General features: G+C 35.3%; 1 protein-coding gene and 1 long non-coding RNA gene across 2 annotated transcripts; both read left to right on the top strand.

The window, feature by feature from the left end:
- Nucleotides 1-82: 82 nt before the first annotated feature.
- Nucleotides 83-694, top strand: LOC106420350. Its single transcript, XM_013861199.2, has one exon. The coding sequence runs from the start codon at nucleotides 83-85 to the stop codon at nucleotides 692-694; it is 612 nt and encodes a 203-aa protein (XP_013716653.2).
- Nucleotides 695-17600: 16906 nt separating this feature from the next.
- LOC106420280 lies at nucleotides 17601-19383 on the top strand. Its single transcript, XR_001283944.3, has 4 exons — nucleotides 17601-17864; nucleotides 18095-18195; nucleotides 18282-18374; nucleotides 19050-19383. It is a non-coding gene; the product is annotated as an uncharacterized LOC106420280 (long non-coding RNA).

Genomic DNA, 19383 nt, shown 5'->3' with positions numbered 1-19383 from the left:
TTACAGAGCTAGAAGACAGCGAACCCCTGTGTATCGGCTAATAGAACAAGAAATTATGAAGTTAAAAAACAGAGGACTTAACATGTTGGAGGATGACTGTCTATGGAAAAGGGAGAGTGGAGATTTCAGGACAGGTTTCAGTACGTCTCAAACATGGAATCTCATAAGAGCTCATGCGCCTAAAGTTTCTTGGAGTACAGGGATATGGTTCCCTGAAGCAACTCCGAAGTTTGCTTTTCTTGCGTGGATTGCTATTCAAAATAGATTAGCAACAGGAGATAGGGTTCTAAGATGGAACCCTCAAGCAATATCTATTTGTTGGCTCTGCAAAAGAGAGATGGAAACCAGAGATCACATTTTCTTTGAGTGTGCATACTCAAAGGAAGTTTGGAGAGTGACTGTGGGAAATCTTGTGGGTAGTGGAGTTATTTACCAATGGGATCAAGTGGTTAGATTGGTGGTGAATGGGACTTGGGAGAGATGTGTTAAGTTCCTGTTTAGATATTGCTTTCAGGCGGTTGTTTATGCACTTTGGCAGGAGAGAAATATAAGAAGAGCAGAAGAGAAGTCGCAGCCAATTTCTTGTTTGATAGCAAGGTTGGAGAAATTGGTGAGAAACAGAATTACATCTTTGAGAAGGAAAAATTGGAGGAAGTATGAGAAGACTATGGAAGTTTGGATGGGGAGAATTTAGAACAGAGTAGTAAAGAAATTTCTTTATATATTTTCATAGAAATGTTTGCAGTTTTTCTGTACAAAAGTTTTTTTTGAGATGAATAAATTTAAAATTCTTTCAAAAAAAAAAAAAAAAATATTACTAGATTTTATATAAATTTTAATTAACTTATTTTAACAAATAAATCTCACTCATGCCATCTTTCTTATTATATAAAGTTTGGTTCTTCAATGTTGCTGCTAATTAACATGATTGCGACACGTGCAATAAAATAATTAAGATTGTAACATGTGTCAAAAATCTAATTATATAAAATTTGATTCTTCGAAATTGCTAATTAATATGATTGTGAAATTTGTCAATAAAATAATTAAAATTGTGACATGTGTCAAAAATAAAATACAAATCTCTTTTGTTTAGGATTTAAAATAGATTTAGAAAAGGAAAATTACTATTACAAAAATATTTTTTTACAGTTTATTTTTTTTAAAAACGGAAAATTGCAATTACATAATATTTTACAATTATATTTTGTTTATGATTTAAGAAACATAAAATTAATATCAAATAAATAATTTCAATATTAAATAATTTTAAAAATTGATGTTTTTACAATTCGTTATTTTAACATCACTTCTACTTAAAAATTTTCTTTGTTAATTAAATTTGTTTTAGTAGCATATTTATCATTAAATTCTTAAAAGGAAAACTTACTATTAAATAAACTTTTACAATTCCCCTTGATCTTGATTTAAAAAGAAAAGAAAATATAAATTTTCTTTTGGTTAGGATTTGAAAACCACAATACAAATCTCGTTTATTAAAATTTTAGAAAAAGAAAATTATTATCACATAGTTGTAAAACTTTCTAATTAATATGATTGTGACACATGACAATATATATTTTAAGATTGTGCCATGTGTTTAGTTTTTATCATAAATATATAATTATTTTATTCAAAATGATTTAATAGTAATTTTTCCTTTTTTAAAATCCTAAAATTCTTTTGCAAAAAGCTATTTGAAAGCAACTTTTCTTTTTTTCTAAAAAAATCTTCTTAAAAACGAATTAAAAATCCTACAAGTACAAGAAATTATTTAATAAAATCATAAATAAAACTAATTATAAAATAAGTAATATTCCTTTTTTTAAAACACCTAAACAAAAGAAAATTGTAAAAGGACTCCTATTATTTTAATAGATAATTGTATGGTAAAAAAATTGTAAACGAAAAATAACTATAAAATTTCACATCTTAAGTTTAAGCTTCCTCATATTACTATTACAAAACTCAATAGTATTTACAAGAAAATATTACTTGAGCTTTTTTAAAACATTTTTATACTAAATCATTTTACTATCTATGATGTTATAATTGTTTTAAGTTGTTGTCGTACATGATTATGTGTGAATACGATGAATATGTGTTTGTACATATAAAACAAAATCTATAATTAATTAAACAGAATTTTGTATTATATAGAAGTAAGTTGTTTAAAAATTATAGAATCCTACAAATACAAGAAATTGTTTAATTAAACATCTTTAAAAAAAATAATTGTAAAATAATAAAATTTCATTTTTGAAAGCCTAATTAAATCAAATTATAAAAGTAAACTTATTATTTTCTTATAAATAACTAAATTTTATTTTTAATAAACATTTTCCGTAAAAAAATTTATAAACCAATAATAACTTCAAATATTTTATGTGGTATGCTTCTAACATGTGTCAATAAAAAATAGATTTTGAAATATGTCAACAAAAACCTGCCACTAATTGAATATAGTTTTTCCTAAAATCCAAAATAAAAGTGATTTGTAAAATATACTTTTACTTGTGTTTCTAAATCCTAACCAAAAAGATGTTTTTTTAATCCTGACCATAGAGAACTGTAAAATCTTATTAATTGTTATTTTCATTTTAATAATTTAATGATAAACATGATAACTGTAAAGGATTATGAAATATGATTAGTTTTTTTTATAAAATCCTAAGAAAATTCGTTAAAGAATATTTGATAGCATTTTCAACTTTAAAAAAAACCCTAAAAAAGGAGAATTGTAAAACTTTATTTGATAATATATTTTTAAAAGATAATTTGATGATTAGCATAATACTAAAATTATTTAATTAACAAATTTTTTTGTAAAAATAGTAGTAATACGAATTGTTAAAATTGTAATTAATAGTAACTAGAAATAAATTGTTAATAGTAATTTATTTAATCTTAATTTCTAAGCAAAATATTTTAAAATATTATATGATAGTATTTTGTTTTATTTTATTTTTAATTCTGAATAAAATATATTCATAAAATGGAATAATTTCCATTTTTAAATATTAGCCAAAAAAATTCTAAAAAGTTTATTTAATAGTAACTTTTAAAAATAATTTGATGACAAACATGATACTAGACTATTTAATTAACAAAAATTGAAAATTTGGGATTTTTTCGTGATATGTCTTTTTATGTGTTTCATCATAAGAAAATGAAAGACATGTTTAATATATATTTTCGTGTTTGGTTATAAAAATAGATTAATATTATTGACACCATAAGTCTATATATATGTGTTTGGTCAAACAAAAAATCAAGCTTCATTGTCATCTTATTACATTTTTCCTAATTCATTTTCAATTAAATTCTTATTTATGAAAATATATCATTAATAAAATTACTTAACAACCAATAGGATTTGGTTATTTAAAATTCAATATCTTTTAAAAAGAAAATAAAATCATATGAATTTGTCAAGTTATAGTTTGCTTTTAAAATAAATAAAAATATAAATAATTACCAAAAATAATTACCAAAAAATGTTTTTTATATTGTTAACACCGCCAGCAAAACACTAAACTCTAAATCATAAATCATAAATCCAAAACCCTAAATCATTGGGTAAAACATACCCGTTGGATTTTATTTATTTTTAAATTATAATATAACTTGACAAATTCTTATTATTTTATTCACTAAAAATTGTGTGTGTGTGGGGGGGGGGGGGGGGGTGAGGGGGGAACGAGCTCTTAATTCTAAAATAAATCTCACACTACATAAATAAAACAAATCTTAAAACTATAACAAAATTATTTATTATTTTTATATTTTTTACAAAAATTAAAACATAAGAGAAAATCCGTGCAAAACACGGGTCCGTATCTTGTAGAAATATAATTGTTAGTGATTAGTTTATATACTTGGATAAAATTTACTTTATATTCATTTAAAACTAATTACTAAAAAACTGTAAAAAATATAATAGTAAAAATTTATAAGATAGATTAAGTTATATTAAGAAAACAGTATAATTTATAGAATACATTAAACTAAAATTTTCATAATTAAAATTTTTATATAATATTTAAAAACTAATTATATATATTTAATTATAATATATAATTATATATTTACGAATCAAAATACTTCATGAATCCATCACTCAATAAAACTTATAAATCTAAAGCCAATACCAAATTTTTTTGGGGTTTTTTTGCAAAATTGACTCGAAATTCAAAGTCAACCACAAAACTAACTATAAAGGATTCTGGTCAAACAATGGTCTTACAGGATTTTATTCTGAGATTCTGGTCAAACCATGGTTATTACAGAAGAATTCCGTGTAAGTCGTTTACCGGAAGACTTCTATGTAAGTCGTTCAGATAAAATTAAATATTTTAGTTTTAATTTTCAATTGCAAAAGTAACCTGAAACGATTTACATGGAAGTCGTCTAATTATAATAAAATATTAAAGTTTTATATTTCTTTTGGATGACTTACAAGTCGTCTTAGAAAAGTCAAATTTTTGACACAATCCGGTCAAATGCAAAACTAACTTGCTTATCTTAGACGGCTTTACGGAAAGTCGTCTAGGAAAAGTCAAATTTCTAGACGACTTACCGGAAGACATCTAGGAAAAATCAAATTTCAGACACAATCCGATCAATTGCAAAAATGACCTAAATGGATGATTTTCTTAGAAGTCTACGTCAACGTTTATAAACTTTCATTTCTCTAACTATAAAGAATTTTTAACAGTTTTTTGTTAATTCATATATATTAGTCGATATTTAAGCTTCTGAATGAATTTCATAACTTAATTGGTTTTAATTATGAGTTTACCAACATTCATGAGTATTAATGTTTCCAGCTAATTCGAGAAGACTTCCATGGAAGTCATCCACGTTAGTTTTTTTTTGTAATGTTTTAAGTAACTTTAAGATATATTTATTTAATTTTTAAAAGTGTTAAGTAACTTCAAGAATATCAAGTAATATGGTTTAACGTGTCTTCTTAGATCATATGATATACTTTTGGGGTTAAGTAATATGGTTTAATGTGTCTTCAAGAATATCAAGTAATATGGTTTGAGTATAGTTTTGGGGGTTAAAATCAAGTTTTGAGTCATATTTGGTAAATTCTTTTTTTTTTTTAGAATATTGGAGAATCACTAGGAGAGTATTTAGCAAATTCAATCTCTTGTCCGTTTTGTCACTTAAAATGTGGTTAGAAAGTCCTTATGGAAGATACTAGTGGCTTTTTCTTGACCGTGTGGTTTTGTATGGCGGTGAGGGGTGGTGTTTTTTTCCAAGTGGTCCTTCTATAGTCATGAGACTTCCTGTAATGGTCTCCTCTCCTTGCCTATGTTATTGATTATGTGGTTTGGTTCTTGTGGGATGAGAGCTTCGCTTCGTGGATCTGTGGCGGCATGAAATGGCGCATATGGATGGTACGATGGTAGCATATGTTAAATCCCATTTAATTGATGGGTCTACATGGACATGGTGGATCTGTTTTTGTGGAGATTTTTGGGAGTGTTTCACTTTATGACATTTTTCTTTCTTCTGACTCTGAAATAATATTCATCTGCCTACAAAAATTCTTTTTATCCTAATTTCTAAATCACAATTACAAATCTTCAATAGTTTTCTATAAAAATGAAAACTTTTCAAATAACAGTTTTTTTTAAAAAATATTTTAAAAATATAAAATATTGATAAAATTTTCTAAATGAATACTCATGTATCAACAAATTTTTTTGTAATTTCTAAATCACAGTCCTAAATCTACAATATTTCTCCATAAAAATGAAAACTTAAAAAAAATAGCAGTTTTTTAAAAAAATTATAAAAAAAATACAACTTATTGATGAAAAATTCTGAAAGAATACTATTCTATCAACAAAAATTTATGTTATCTTAATTTCTAATAAATTTCAATCCAAATCTAGAATTGTTTTCTATAAAAAATGGAAAATTTTCAAAATAGCAGTTTAAAAAAAACATTATTTAAAAAATACAAGCTATTGATGAAAAGCTATGAAAACAAATACTCATTTATCAACAAAATTTCTTGTTATCCTAATTTCTAAATCACAATCTCAACTCTACAATAGTTCTCAACAAAACTGAAAACTTTCCAAAATTAGCAGTTTTAAAATTTTATTTAAAAAATACAAACCTACTGATGAAAAATTCTGAAAGAATACTCATTTACCAACAAACATTCTTGTTATCCTAATTTCTAAATGATAATTCTAAATCTATAATAGTTCTATATAAAAATGAGAACTTTCCAAAAATATCAGTTTTTAAAAATATAACCTATTGATGAAAAATTATGAAAGAATTCTCATCTAAGTATAAAAATTCATGTACACCTAATTTCTAAATCACAATCCCGAATCTACAATAGTTATCTATAAAAATGAGAACTTTAAAAAAATTATTTAGAAAATACAACCTACTAATGAAAAAAATCTAAAAGGATACTCATCTATCAACAACAATTCTTGTTATCCTAAATTTTAAATCACAATTTCAAATCTATAATAGTTCTTTATGAAAATGAAAAGTTTCCAAAAATAGCAGTTTGAAAAAAAACATATTTAAAAATACAATCTATTGATAAAAAAACTCCGAAAGAATACTAATATCAATAAAAATTATTGTTATCCTGATTTTTGTTTGGAATTGTGATCATATCATGCGTTGTACAAATCACATAATCAATTAGCATTATACATTGTCTACAATCAATCTAAATTCATTATAAAGCCGAGGAGTAGGGTGTGATCTTTGAATAATATTCAAGCAGTGGTTGTATCCGAGTATATAGAACTATGGAATATATTTCAGACCAATATCAATGAAAAATATAATGGATCGTCACTTGATCGTCACTTCACCTTGAGCAAAAAATGGTAATTTATATTCAATACTAATAAAACTTTGGCACCAAGTAATGTCATAGTCCAAAAAAACCCGGAAGCTAAGGAAACAAATATATATATATATATATATATTCGATGTACGAAATCTCTTATACGTGAACTAAAACCTAACAAGCAATCCTATATAAACTAGGGGTTGTTCTCAAATGACACCATCATTCTTCGAGCTATCTATTCAGCTTCAGATTTAAAGCAAAAAAAAATGTCGTCTCCAAATATCAATTTAAAAATCGGGTTTGTCAATTGTTTGTTGTCTTAATATGGCCCATAAGTATCTTATGTACTAATTATAGGTTAGCCCAATCTTTTTTTTTTATATATGGGATTTTCCATTTATTAGTGTTAAATAAAAAAATAATGTTAACATTCCAAATTCTTACACTAATATTCGATCATATTCAAATCTAAATCATCGATAAATTAATTTAAAAAAGTAGAAAATACTTTTATTAGTATGACTTTAAAATATCCAAATAAATAGGCCCCATAAGAAATTTTAATTTCTTATACACAATTCCAATTATAATTGTTCTCCGTTCAATGTATAAATGATTACATAAACAATCTAAAGTTGTATATATATATATAAACCAATCATACACAAATCTTAAATTTGTCAAAACCGTATGTTTCATATTTTAATTTTATAAACTCAGTATGCGCAAAACGCGGATCTTATCCTAGTTTTAAGTATGCCAAAGTATATTGATGCTAAAAGATAACAGTGATTCAGTTTTAATAATATTGATGAATTATGATGTTCGGTTATCTTATGAATTATTAGGAACATGATTATCAAGCTCATATAAAAGCGTTTTGTATAGACTTAGAATGTTTCATAAAGCTCATAAAGCTCATATTACCAAATCATATCGATATTAATCTGGAAAAAACGTTTTGCAAACTCGCTTAGAAAAGGGTTCGCAAAAACCGTTTTGTATAGACTTAGAATGTTTCATAAATTCGTTTAAGGAAGCGGTTATGGAAACAATTCGTATAATTTTGTTTTAAGTATATCAAAAATGTTTCGCGATAATGCTAGAAAGCAATCAGCAAATCGTTATGAAATACATAAGAAACGTTTCGCGGAAGGGCTATTAAGAAATTCACAAACACATTTACAAAAGAACAAAGAAACATTTCGCGGATAATCAAATAGCAAATCGCAAACATCGTTTCAATGAAACCAGAAAAGGTTTCTTCGAATAGTATATAGATAAACGTTTTTCGGTAGTGCTACAGAGCAAAACGCAAACCGTGTATGAGATAATTAAGAAACGTTTCGCGGAAATGCTACAGTGCAAATCGCAAACATCGTTCTAAAAACCGTTAACAAATCCTTGTTAAACCGTTTTTCAATCCGATCAAACGCTTTAAATAGAAAGCGAAATTAGAGTTAAGATTGTAGAAGCCGAATAACCGGACTTACATAAACGATATAATAAAAGCGATATGTTAAGGAAATTGACGATTGTAAAAGAGAATACAAAAAACGATAAGAAATCGTATTCGCAAACGAACATGGAGTCGAGATATAATCACTTTCCTTAACTCTAAATATTCGCTTTGTTAGTGAGACGGAACTGTACGAATATCGAGTCCCAGGATATAACCATGGAGATGAATCACGCTTCACTTGTGATCGCCCTATCGAACTATAAACTCTACAAAACACTCTCGGATTTATGACTTACGCGAAGGGATTTTTTATGTTGGTTTCGATACGAAAAGTAGTGAGAAATGAAGGAGGAGAGTCGATATTTAAAGAGACGGAGAAGATCCACTTCCCGCAACAGTTGCTGCACGTGGGCGAGAATCTCGCAGAGATCGAGGGAATTTGAGTTGCGAAACTTATTCTCTAAAACTCTCTTTTACCTCGTTTAAAACTTTCGAGAGGATAAAATGCATGGCGTTTTTATTTTCTACACAAACTACTTGTTGTTTTAAACAAAATTGCATGCTGTTTTTTTCGAAATGAATGGCAAAATGTTGAGGTTAACTTGGTACAACAAAAATTTAATTGGGCCGCATGCTCTCCACCAAGATCCAAAACCAAAGACCATGCCAAGCCAGAGGGCTACAGCAGCACTCGCATGGCAAGGCATCCCGTTTGAACCAAGGTAAGTGTAATAACTTATATATACAACTCAAACTCAGCTCTTGTAAGCGATGTGGGATGTTTCCCATTCCTTCATTAACTTATGCCGTTAAGCTTTAATTACACTGGCTCATTGGCCCATTTCTTTTCACACTTTAATTAAAACCCATTTGGTTTAATTGTTCCAAGAGTTTTTTACTTTAACAATTCTGATACTCTTTCCATTTTCTCATACGGAATAGTTGACGCGTTTTATATGCATGGCAATTGCATGGTAGGTACTGCAGTACCTACAAGTCATATAGTTAAGTTGGTGCATTTTACGAAGAGTGGTTAGATAAAATTAGATGCACATGGAATGTTCATCAGTTATCTATCTATATAAACCAACAAGCAGCTAGTTTCAACCTTCATCTCTCACAAGTATCCAAACAATTAAAAGAAAATGAAACCGTCGAACCTAAGAATGAGCCGACTTCCTTCGAAGACGCAAACCCTAAGTTTGAAAGTTGATGACAAAAAACCCAAGATCGAAGCGATAAACATTAGAAAAGGGAGGAAGATAATGGTAAAGATCATCCAAGCGACATCAGATGGCGATAATGGTAAAATAGTGATTGTATTCATGTACATAGCTGTGTCAGGGTTTATGACTACGTACAGCATATATAATATCTATCATGATCTCTAATGTATACCCTCCTTATCTCTATAGGTACTGGCAACACGAAAATGTACCAAGTCCGAGTGTGGAGTAATTACGAGCGAAGAGAGAAAAAGGGGGTTAACGGTGGTGATCATCATCCTCTTTTCGGAGAGACCTTGACTTTCAATGACAACCAGACGGACGTCTTCACCGTCACGAGTTTGAAGCTTCAGCTTGTCAAGGCGAGGGTTCCACAGCTCGTAGGAGTCAATGTGATGCCGACGGAATTCGAGCCGTCGGAGCAGGTGGTTGGCGTAGGTGAGGTGACCATATCGGGTAAATCGGAAGAAACGGTGGTTGAAGTCCTGGTCGAGAACCGCGTTGTGACTGGAAGGGTGAGAGTTATTTTTTTTTTGATCAAACCTTTTTCATTAAAATTCATAATCAACGTACAACTTCAACGACCTCCGAGAGGTTGTTTGACAGCGTAAACAAAGCGTTCTTCGCCAAAAGATCAGCAGGGCCATTACAATTACGCGAAATAAACTTAAATGAGATAGATGAGAAGGAGCTACTCAACACGCCTAGGTCATGGAGTATTCCTCGGAGAGCGACCACAGTCTTCTTTCCTGTGATTGCATCAATAAGACTCTTAGAATCTGAACAACAGATTATGTCTTTTATATCGGCGGGGATGGCCTTTCGAAGACCGGCTTTCATCGCTAATGCCTCTGCCGCTAGAGCTGATGCTATATAGCGTTGAGAGTCAGTTCCTTGGAACCTGACCGCATCTGAGGAGTCTTTACAGACCCAGCCCAGCCCCCCTGCACCAGTAGATCCATTCCAAGCAGCATCTGAACAAATAATGAAGGAGTTTGATGGAACCTGAGGTAGCACGTTCACCTGTGGACAGTCTTTAAATGAATCAGAGATAGTTTTACGGTTTGGAAGTGATGCTTGCCACTCCTTCGCCGCCTTTGTAGCTTTCGTCAACATCTCTGTTTCCGAGAAAGACTTATCCTCAAACAGCAGTTGATTCCTACTCGTCCACAGAACCCAGAATATCCAAGGGTATAAGGGAGTAGTCAAACCGGTGGGAGGTAAGTTAATCATACAAGCACTGTCTTTCAAGAGGTCTTCCATCGTAGTACATGAAGATCTTGATGGTAGCATCAGTACTGGGGTAAGAGCCCATACCTTCTGCGCTGTAATGCAAGAGAACATAACATGATAAATCGACTCCGGTTCTCCGCACCTCTTGCATTTTCCATCAACATGAATTCCTTTCTTAACCAAGGCTTCTCCCACTGCCAAAGCATTATTCTTTAATTTCCATAGGAAGTGTCGCAGCTTTGGTGAGCACTGGACGTTCCACACCAGTTTCTTCCAGTCAAAAGGTTCGTGCGGTTTGCCATTGTGGACTTTTGCCAAGGCATACCCTGACTTTGTGGAGTAATTTCCAGACTTCTCCAGGAGCCAGAACAGTTCATCTTCCATCTGGAAGTCGCTTGGCACCAGCTTCCTGATGTGAGCCTCATATACTGGTATTCGTCGCTTGATTTCCTCATGATTCCAGACTGTAGAATTTGGGAACATAAGATCACAGACTCTGAGATTTTGGTCTTGCTCCGCGGGTGGTCCTATTGGGCACGATGGCGTCTCTGTCGAAATCCATTTATCACCCCAGACCTTTATGTTCCTTCCATTCCCTACCGCCCATCCCAATCCTCTTTTTATAATCTCCCTACCTGCCAGTATCCCGCGCCACCCATGAGAGGCAGAGTTGGGTGGTGAACAGGAGAGAAAATCCGTATCATGGCAGTATTTGTTAAGGAGGATTTTGCCAAGCAAGGATGAGGGGTTCTTCAGCAGGCTCCAAGTATGTTTTGCTAGAAGGGCATCATTGAAAATTTCGATTTCTCGAAATCCAAGCCCTCCCGCGCTCTTTGGAAACGTCAATCTGTCCCAAGATATCCAACTCATTTTCCTAAGCTCAGGTTTCACATCCCACCAGAAGCGGGTGAGGACCGCCTGGATCTGTTTACAGAGTGAAATGGGGAGCTTGAAGCATGACATCGTGTATGTAGGCATAGCCGCTAGTACTGCCTTTAGCAGAACCATCTTCCCGGCTCCCGATAAATATCTGCTTGTCCAACTCTGAGCTCGCTGCCTGATTCGATCGATGATGGAGGCAAAAATATCCCGCTTCTTGCGTCCAAAGTGTTCGGGCAGACCAAGGTACTTACCAATACCACCCTCACTGCAAATATTAAGCTCTCGCTTGACCCGAGTTTTGCACTCCTGTGTCGTCTTAGACGAGAAGGTAATAGCCGATTTTGCGCGGTTTATACACTGACCTGAGGCTCTCTCATATTTGAGCAGGATGGTGGATAGAGTAGAACAGCTTGCCGCGTTGGACTTTCCGAAGAACATGGTATCATCAGCGAACAACAAGTGATTAATAGGAGAACAATACCGGCCTACTTTAACGCCTGGAAGCGTCCCGTCTTGAAGAGCCTTGTTGCACAGTCCCGACAAGGCCTCCGTACAAAGGATGAACAGATACGGAGATAGAGGGTCACCTTGTTGGATTCCTCGGGTTGGAGTTACTTTCCCTTGCGGCCCTCCATTGATAAGGAAAGCGTAGGAGACTGACGTTACGCATGCCATCACCCACTCAGTCCAAGTATCATGAAAGCCCATACGCCTTAGGACTTCTCTCAAGAAATTCCATTCAATCCTATCATAGGCCTTGCTCATATCAGTTTTAACCGCCATGGAAACGTGTTTTTTTGCCCCCGATTTCCTCAAATAATGTAAAACCTCATGGGTGATCAACACATTATCGGAGATCGCCCTTCCCGGCACAAAGGCCGACTGAGACGGCGAGATCAGGGAGTGGAGCAACGGTTGAAGTCTTTTAGACAAAATCTTGGCAATGATTTTGTAGTGCGTGTTACACAAGGCAATGGGCCTATAATCAGAGACTCTTTTGGCTCCTGTCCCCTTGGGGATTAGCCTAATATGGGTTTCATTTTGTCTCGGATGGAGGAAACTTGTCTCAAAAAAGCTCTTGATGTCCTGGTACACATCATCTCCAATTACATCCCAAAAGGTTTGGTAAAAGTCCGCAGAGAAACCGTCGGGGCCTGGCGCTTTATCAGGGTGTATGGAGAAAACCGCTTGCTGGACTTCACATTTCTCTGGTATCTGTATCAAGAGTTGGTTCATCTCTGGTGTAACCTTTGGTGAGATCGCTTCCGCAACAATATCCACCGGATCCGAAGGGCCAGCAGTAAAGAGGTGTTGATAGAACAGAGAGAAAGCCTTCACAATTTGGGCTTCATCGTAGTGCGCCATCCCTGCTTCATCCTCGATGATGGAGAACTTATTACAGGCCCTACGGCCTCTCGTAACCGCATGGAAAAAAGCAGAGTTACGGTCTCCTCCATTTAACCACTGGATGCGACTTCTTTGACGCCAAAACGCTTCTTCCTCTGCATAAGCGGTCTCCAGGGTTCCTTTGAGAGCCATAATGCGATCCGTATCCGGGATTAACTCGGTTAGGGCTTGCTCCAAAAGGATTTGGTGGGAGCTGATGTGGTCTTTGGTGGCAGCTGCCTGCTCCTTCGCCCAGTCTATTAGTTTCCTCCGCACTTGATTGACCTTTGTTAAGACAGAATCTGTGTCTGAGGCTCTCCAAGTGGTTTCCACAATCTTCCTGATCTCTGGTTTCCTACTTAGACGCCTATCATAGCGGAACACACCTTTTTTCTTTTTCAAGTGTTGATCGAAGTGGGTTAGTAGGGGCCGATGATCAGAGCCCTCAAAGCGTAGGTACTCGCTTCTAGCCGCCGGGAACATCTCCATCCACTCTATGTTTGCCATAGCTCTATCTAGTCGAGATTGGATAAAGTGAGAGTATCTAGTACCCCGCCAGGAGAGGGAATTTCCAGAGAATTGAAGGTCCCATAATCCATGCGTAGAGACAAAGTTGCGGAAAGAGAGAAATGACCCTTCCCACCTCAACGGGCCTCCTACTTTTTCGGAGTTATCTAAAAGATCATTGAAGTCCCCCGTGAGTAGCCATGGGACCGTTCTTCCGAGTCCCAAATTGGTCATCACTTCCCAAAATCTCGGACGGTCTTCTTTGTTAGGAGCTCCATAAATGAATGATACAAAGAACTTCTTCTTGTTAAACTCAATACAGGTATCAATTACATTAGGAGAAGAGAACAGAACTTCCAAAGCTACATTTTCTTTCCATGATAGCGCTAAACCTCCGCTCAATCCCAAAGGTGGGACAGTGAAGTGGCTTTTGAAGTCTGTGCCTCTGTACATAAGTAAAACATCCTCATCTCTTCTTTTTGTTTCCATAAGGAACATTATATCCGGGGAGTTCTTAGAGCGAAACTCCTTCAGACGACGAACTGTCAAATCGCTCCCAACACCTTGACAGTTCCAGCTCATAGAGACTAAGGAAGAGGTTTTGGACCGGACCGAAAATCCGTTCCTTTCTTTTTTGAAGCTGGAATTAAGGTAGTTCGAGGCTGGGAAGTGCCCGCAGCTATCGACTGACCTGCCCCTTTACCTCCAGTATCTTTGCTCGGTCTCCTCTTAGGGGAAGCTTGGATCTTCGTTACTCTCCTCCTTTTAACAGTTGTTCCCTGAGTTGGGCTACGCGGACCTCTCTTTCTTGAAGAAGTTGTATGAACTGCCTCATTTCGTCCAGCTCGGGGCCCTACTCTTCTTGGTATTGGGTCAATGGGATTTAGCTGGGCATTTAAGCTTTCTTCTTCATCAGAGACAAAAAGAGGGCCCAGTCTTAGGGAGACATGAACTCTGTCTTCACTGAGTGTTCTAATAGGAGAGCGGTCTTGAGAAGCATCATATTGGGTGCCTGTGGTAGTGCCTAGGTTTCGTGGGTCCGAAGGCAAATTCCCACTTCTTGGCGATGGTACTGCTTCCACACCAGCTTGGGTGTCACGTTCTTTAAGTCTACCAGAATCTGGGTTTGCAGCTCCATCTTGAAGAATTGGGATTCTTTCATTCGGCAGGGAGAGTCTGTTTAGGGCTGAACGTCTTTCCTGAGATGGAGCTGATCCTCCACCTGATCCTAAGCGACTTGCTGGTGATCCTACAGCAATGCTCGATCCTCCCTCTCTTTGTGGCCTTGGGGAAGGGGTATGGGATACCAGAGATAGAGCATTGTTTTGGACTGAGCCTAGCTTGGAACCGCTGGCCACTGGTCTCCATTCAGATGTTGGGGCCTTAGACTGTCTGCGAGAGTGCGACTCCTTACTTCTCGTAAGGTCATCATCTTTTGACAAGGAGAGTCTCTCTCTGACCGGCCTGCGACTACCAGGCGCAGTTTCATCGCGTCTCGAGTTGTCGACTCTGTAGTTTGGGTCCCTTCTAGCTCCGTAATTGTATCGGAAAGACTTATCATTTTGCCAGTCTATTTCGCGGGTGGAGGGTCGCTGCCATTGAGAGGAGTCAGATCGAACTCTTCTCCGTTCCTCCGCTTTTCGCCTCTCTGCATCAATTCGTTCTAGCTTACGTGATTGGGAGATTCCCATATGAGGTGCAGGGTCTCGGTGGTTCACTAGAGCTCGTTGAGAGGGGCAATCATCTTTCTCATGAGATAGGGAGTGGCAGGTGAAGCAATGCTTTTCCAAGCCTTCGTACTCCAACTCAACCTGTTTGATTTCGGCCGAAGGTGAGCTGACATCAAGTTTCATCTCCAACGGCTTTAGTCCGTTTATGAGGATTCTTATCCTTCCTCTTTCCACATCATATTTCTCTACCGGACCCAGCTCATTTCCGATAGTTTCAAGCGCAACGTCTGTCCAGTAGTGAAGTGGGAGCCCATGAATAGAGATCCAAAAAGGAATGAGGGCAGGGAAGTAGTCGGAGACAATAGGTTCCCATCGCTGTAAGATTATCATCCATCTCTTGAAGTGGAAGGGAGCTTTTGAGAGGATGGATTGAAGGTCTTGCTCTGTTTCAAATTTAAACTGGAATAGGTTGGGGCCTAAGTCTCTTCCTGTGATAGTGCCCGCGACTTTCCAGTGCTGGAGGAAGAAATCCACTAGAGCTCGAGTTTTTTGGATCTTTGGGTTTGTGACTCGGCCAATAAGAGTGAATTTGTGTTCCTCAATGAGAGCAGCGGTATTCACTTGAGGGAGTCTTATCGGAGGACGTCGCGGTTCTCTTGCTGGTTCCGGAATCCATTTTCCTTTCTCCAGGCGTGATTTTCGGTACGCCATTAAAACAACAGTAGAGGAACTGTAAATCTCACCAAGAAAAAACTACAGTACCGCAGTAAATCCACCTAACAGGATAGAAACCTTAGTGACAAGGTAAATTTGCCTAAACTGTACTAGACAGTAAGATGAAACCAATAGGAGCAAGCGACAGCTTAAGCCTCAACCAGTTCGGTCCTGGCATTAAGACCCTGTCGGATACAGCAACATCTTCCCAACCAGATCTGTGATAAATGCTTCATCAGAAAACATTTATAATACCATGGGGAGAGTGTCTGTGCTCCAAGGTATAAGTGGCCGTGCAAGATCTACTTCACCGGAAAATAGGTGCGGCGGAGATTTAACCGTTGTCGGCGGAGCAGGGCGGAGCTGACGGGGGTTTTGAAAAGTCTGACGGTAGTTAAGGATGTCTTGGGTTTCGCACCTGGGAGCATTTTAGGAAAGTAAGGGTGAGAGTTATTATTCTCACCAAGTAAACAAAACACCGATTCGAGATGAGATCAAAGCCCATTACCTACCTATATATGATATAAATAATGTGTAATGGGGTGAAGATCTTGGCTGTCGATTCATGTGGCAGCCACTCCTTGATTTCCGTTGTAAATATGAATCGATCTATAAACTATTTTTATCTATTGGTGGACAAGTAATTAATTAAAAGAACTTAAAACAGAAAGAAACAAAAAACACAGGAGACAATCATCGAAGATATTGATGGCCGAAAGAGACTTCTTACTTACGGATTAAACATTTTCAGTTAGGCTGTTCTAATGAAACTTTGTCCGTATTACAAAAGACCCATTTACGAGACCTATTGTTATGTATTTTTGTTTGTAAAATGTAACATGTTGACTTGGTTGTATGGCGCAGCATGCAATGCTAAGTGTTTAACACAACGCCAGAATATCCTCACATAAATTGTGCATAATGCAATTCAAAGTATCTAATAGTTGTTACCTAACTGATTAACTAATTAAAGAAAAATTTGCCAAACTGGGTCAAAGAAAAAGAAAAAAAGGGGACTCTCCTATCAAATATATGTGCCTAAATATGTATTTAATTTTATAAAAATAAATTACATTAAAAAGAGTAAAATTTGTAAAACGGATTGGAAATTTGAAAGTGATGTATTAGATATAATATATATTTACTATAAATTAAAAAACAAAAGAAAATGATATAGTATAAAATAAAATAGTATAAATATATTTTCATATTTGTATGATTCCAAAAAAAAAACTAAAAATGTTATATTTTGAAAAAAAAATTAACATATAACATGTTTATCATAAAGAAGGTAAGCAAATTGAACTACAAATAAAATAAAAACCTAAAAAAAAATATATATTTTTATTAAAATAATTCCGCCCTTGAAAAAGGCGGGTCAAAATCTAGTAATATTTTATTTCCAACTCTTGTCCTAATTAATAGTACCATTTTATTTTCAATTTAATACTACATGTTTAGCCTAGCTAATATAATTAAATAGTAAATTGATTTTAAAAGAACAGAAAATCCCTAAGTATTTTATATTTGGGGACCAGTTTGTAATTGAAAGAACTAAAGGTACGTTTTGCAATATATATTATATTTGAGGACCAGTTTATAATTTTAAGAATTGAAGGTGTCGAAAACTAAAAACGTATAACTTATCTTTCGTCTTCGTCTCCTCGAGCGCCTTTTTTTTGCCTCTTGTCTTAATTCGCAGAGGAGACAAAAGCGATGTCGCAGCTCTTATCTTCCCCTTTGGTGGCGTTAAGTTACAACCCCTTTGCTAGCCCTCGCTTTCTCTCTTCGTCTTCTTCAGTACTCGTCGCCACCGGCGGTCTCGCCGTGAAACGACATGTACTAGCCTCGAAGCCGACGAAGACGGTGAAGCTCACTGTTAAGTCCCGACAGACGGATTACTTCGAGAAGCAGAGGTTCGGTGACTCGTCAGAACGGTGAGTTCGTCTCAAAGTTTACAACTTTAGGGTTTTAGCTTACTTAAAGTTTCGAAATTTCGAAGCTTGATTCCAAAAGGGTACTCTCAAAGTGTACTACTTTAGGGTATTAGCTTTGCTTAAATCTGGAAATTTCGAAGCTTCTTGATATCAAAAGGGTACTCTTAGTCTTGAGAAATGGAGCTTGGTGTGTGATGTATACTTGTTTTCTTGGTTTGGATTTGATATAGGTGAAGGAGGGCCTGCTAGGTTTTACGTGGGTCATTCGATATACAAAGGGAAAGCTGCGGTCACGGTGGAGCCAAGAGCACCAGAGTTTGTGTCTTTAGACGTTAGTCTCTCTCTATCCCCAAAGATCAAAAAGCCCTTCTCTTATTTGTGCAGATTATGATTTGTCTCTGTTTACTTATTTTGCAGTCTGGAGCTTTCAAGTTGTCGAAAGACGGTTCTTTACTGCTTCAGTTTGCTCCTGCAGCTGGTGTGAGGCAATACGATTGGAGCAAGAAGCAGGTTTGGTTTCATCCTTTTAACTTCAGATGATGTATTCTATATAACTGTGCTAAGGTTATCTCACTGGTTTGGATGTAAAAAGACAAGTCTGGTGAAGATGTTTTTCAGTATGCATTGCTCCTGTTTTGTCATATGTTTGGAGCCACCAAATTTTCTAGCTAGTAATCTTTAAAAGGCCACAGACACTCTATTACCCTGAGGTTTATTTTCTGTACTCGTGTGGTCTTGTAAAATTCGTTTGTGATTATATCTGAAGGTTATACAATTGTAATGAAACTGTTTGTTGTGTGTTGTCAAAGGACATTTATTTCTAAATTCTAATGATTTTCATTTGACTTTCTCTTCCTGTTAGCGGATGTGCTTGATATTGTTGAATTTATGGAAGTGCCCTTGTGATGATATCTTGATAATGACGTATAAGGTTGTGATAAGTCTAGGACAACTAGATGAATGAAGCTATTTAGCAGATAGAGCTTGTTTACTTTGATTGCCTCACTGAAAATATCAGTGAAACGTATATAAATCAGTGTACCGACTTGACTTCTGCTCTGTTATGATATTTAATGTCGTGCTCAGCCTTACAAATTGTATGCTGGGTCTTATAATCTTGGACGACGCTCTCTTTATTTTATTGTATAATGTCTCTCTTGGATGCTGCTTCTTTTCTTATTTCAGTTTCCAGTGGATCGTATTCATAGGCAACTCAAGACCAGGGTTTCAGCACATGGAAGAGTTGGTCCCACTGCTGCTGTTTACACGGCTTCGATTCTTGAGTCCCTGACTGCAGAAGTTTTTGAGTTAGCTTGAAACACAAGCAAAGTTCCGAAAGTGAACAGGATAACTCCAAGGCATTTGCAGTTGGCACTGTGGTTATCGTGTGGGTGTTTGTTAAGTCTTGGACTCCTTTTCCTTTTCTTTGTTTCGTTATTAGGTGTTGTTACCTTTTATTGGACATCAGGTTAATTTGAACTCTTATGCTTCTCTTTTGAGCAAATGTTGGCTTTCCATA

This window comes from Brassica napus, chromosome C9, assembly GCF_020379485.1.
Source record: "Brassica napus cultivar Da-Ae chromosome C9, Da-Ae, whole genome shotgun sequence".
Lineage (NCBI taxonomy): Eukaryota > Viridiplantae > Streptophyta > Magnoliopsida > Brassicales > Brassicaceae > Brassica > Brassica napus.
The sequence above is the reverse complement of the archived record's forward strand: the minus strand, read 5'-3'. Positions and strand labels throughout refer to the sequence as shown.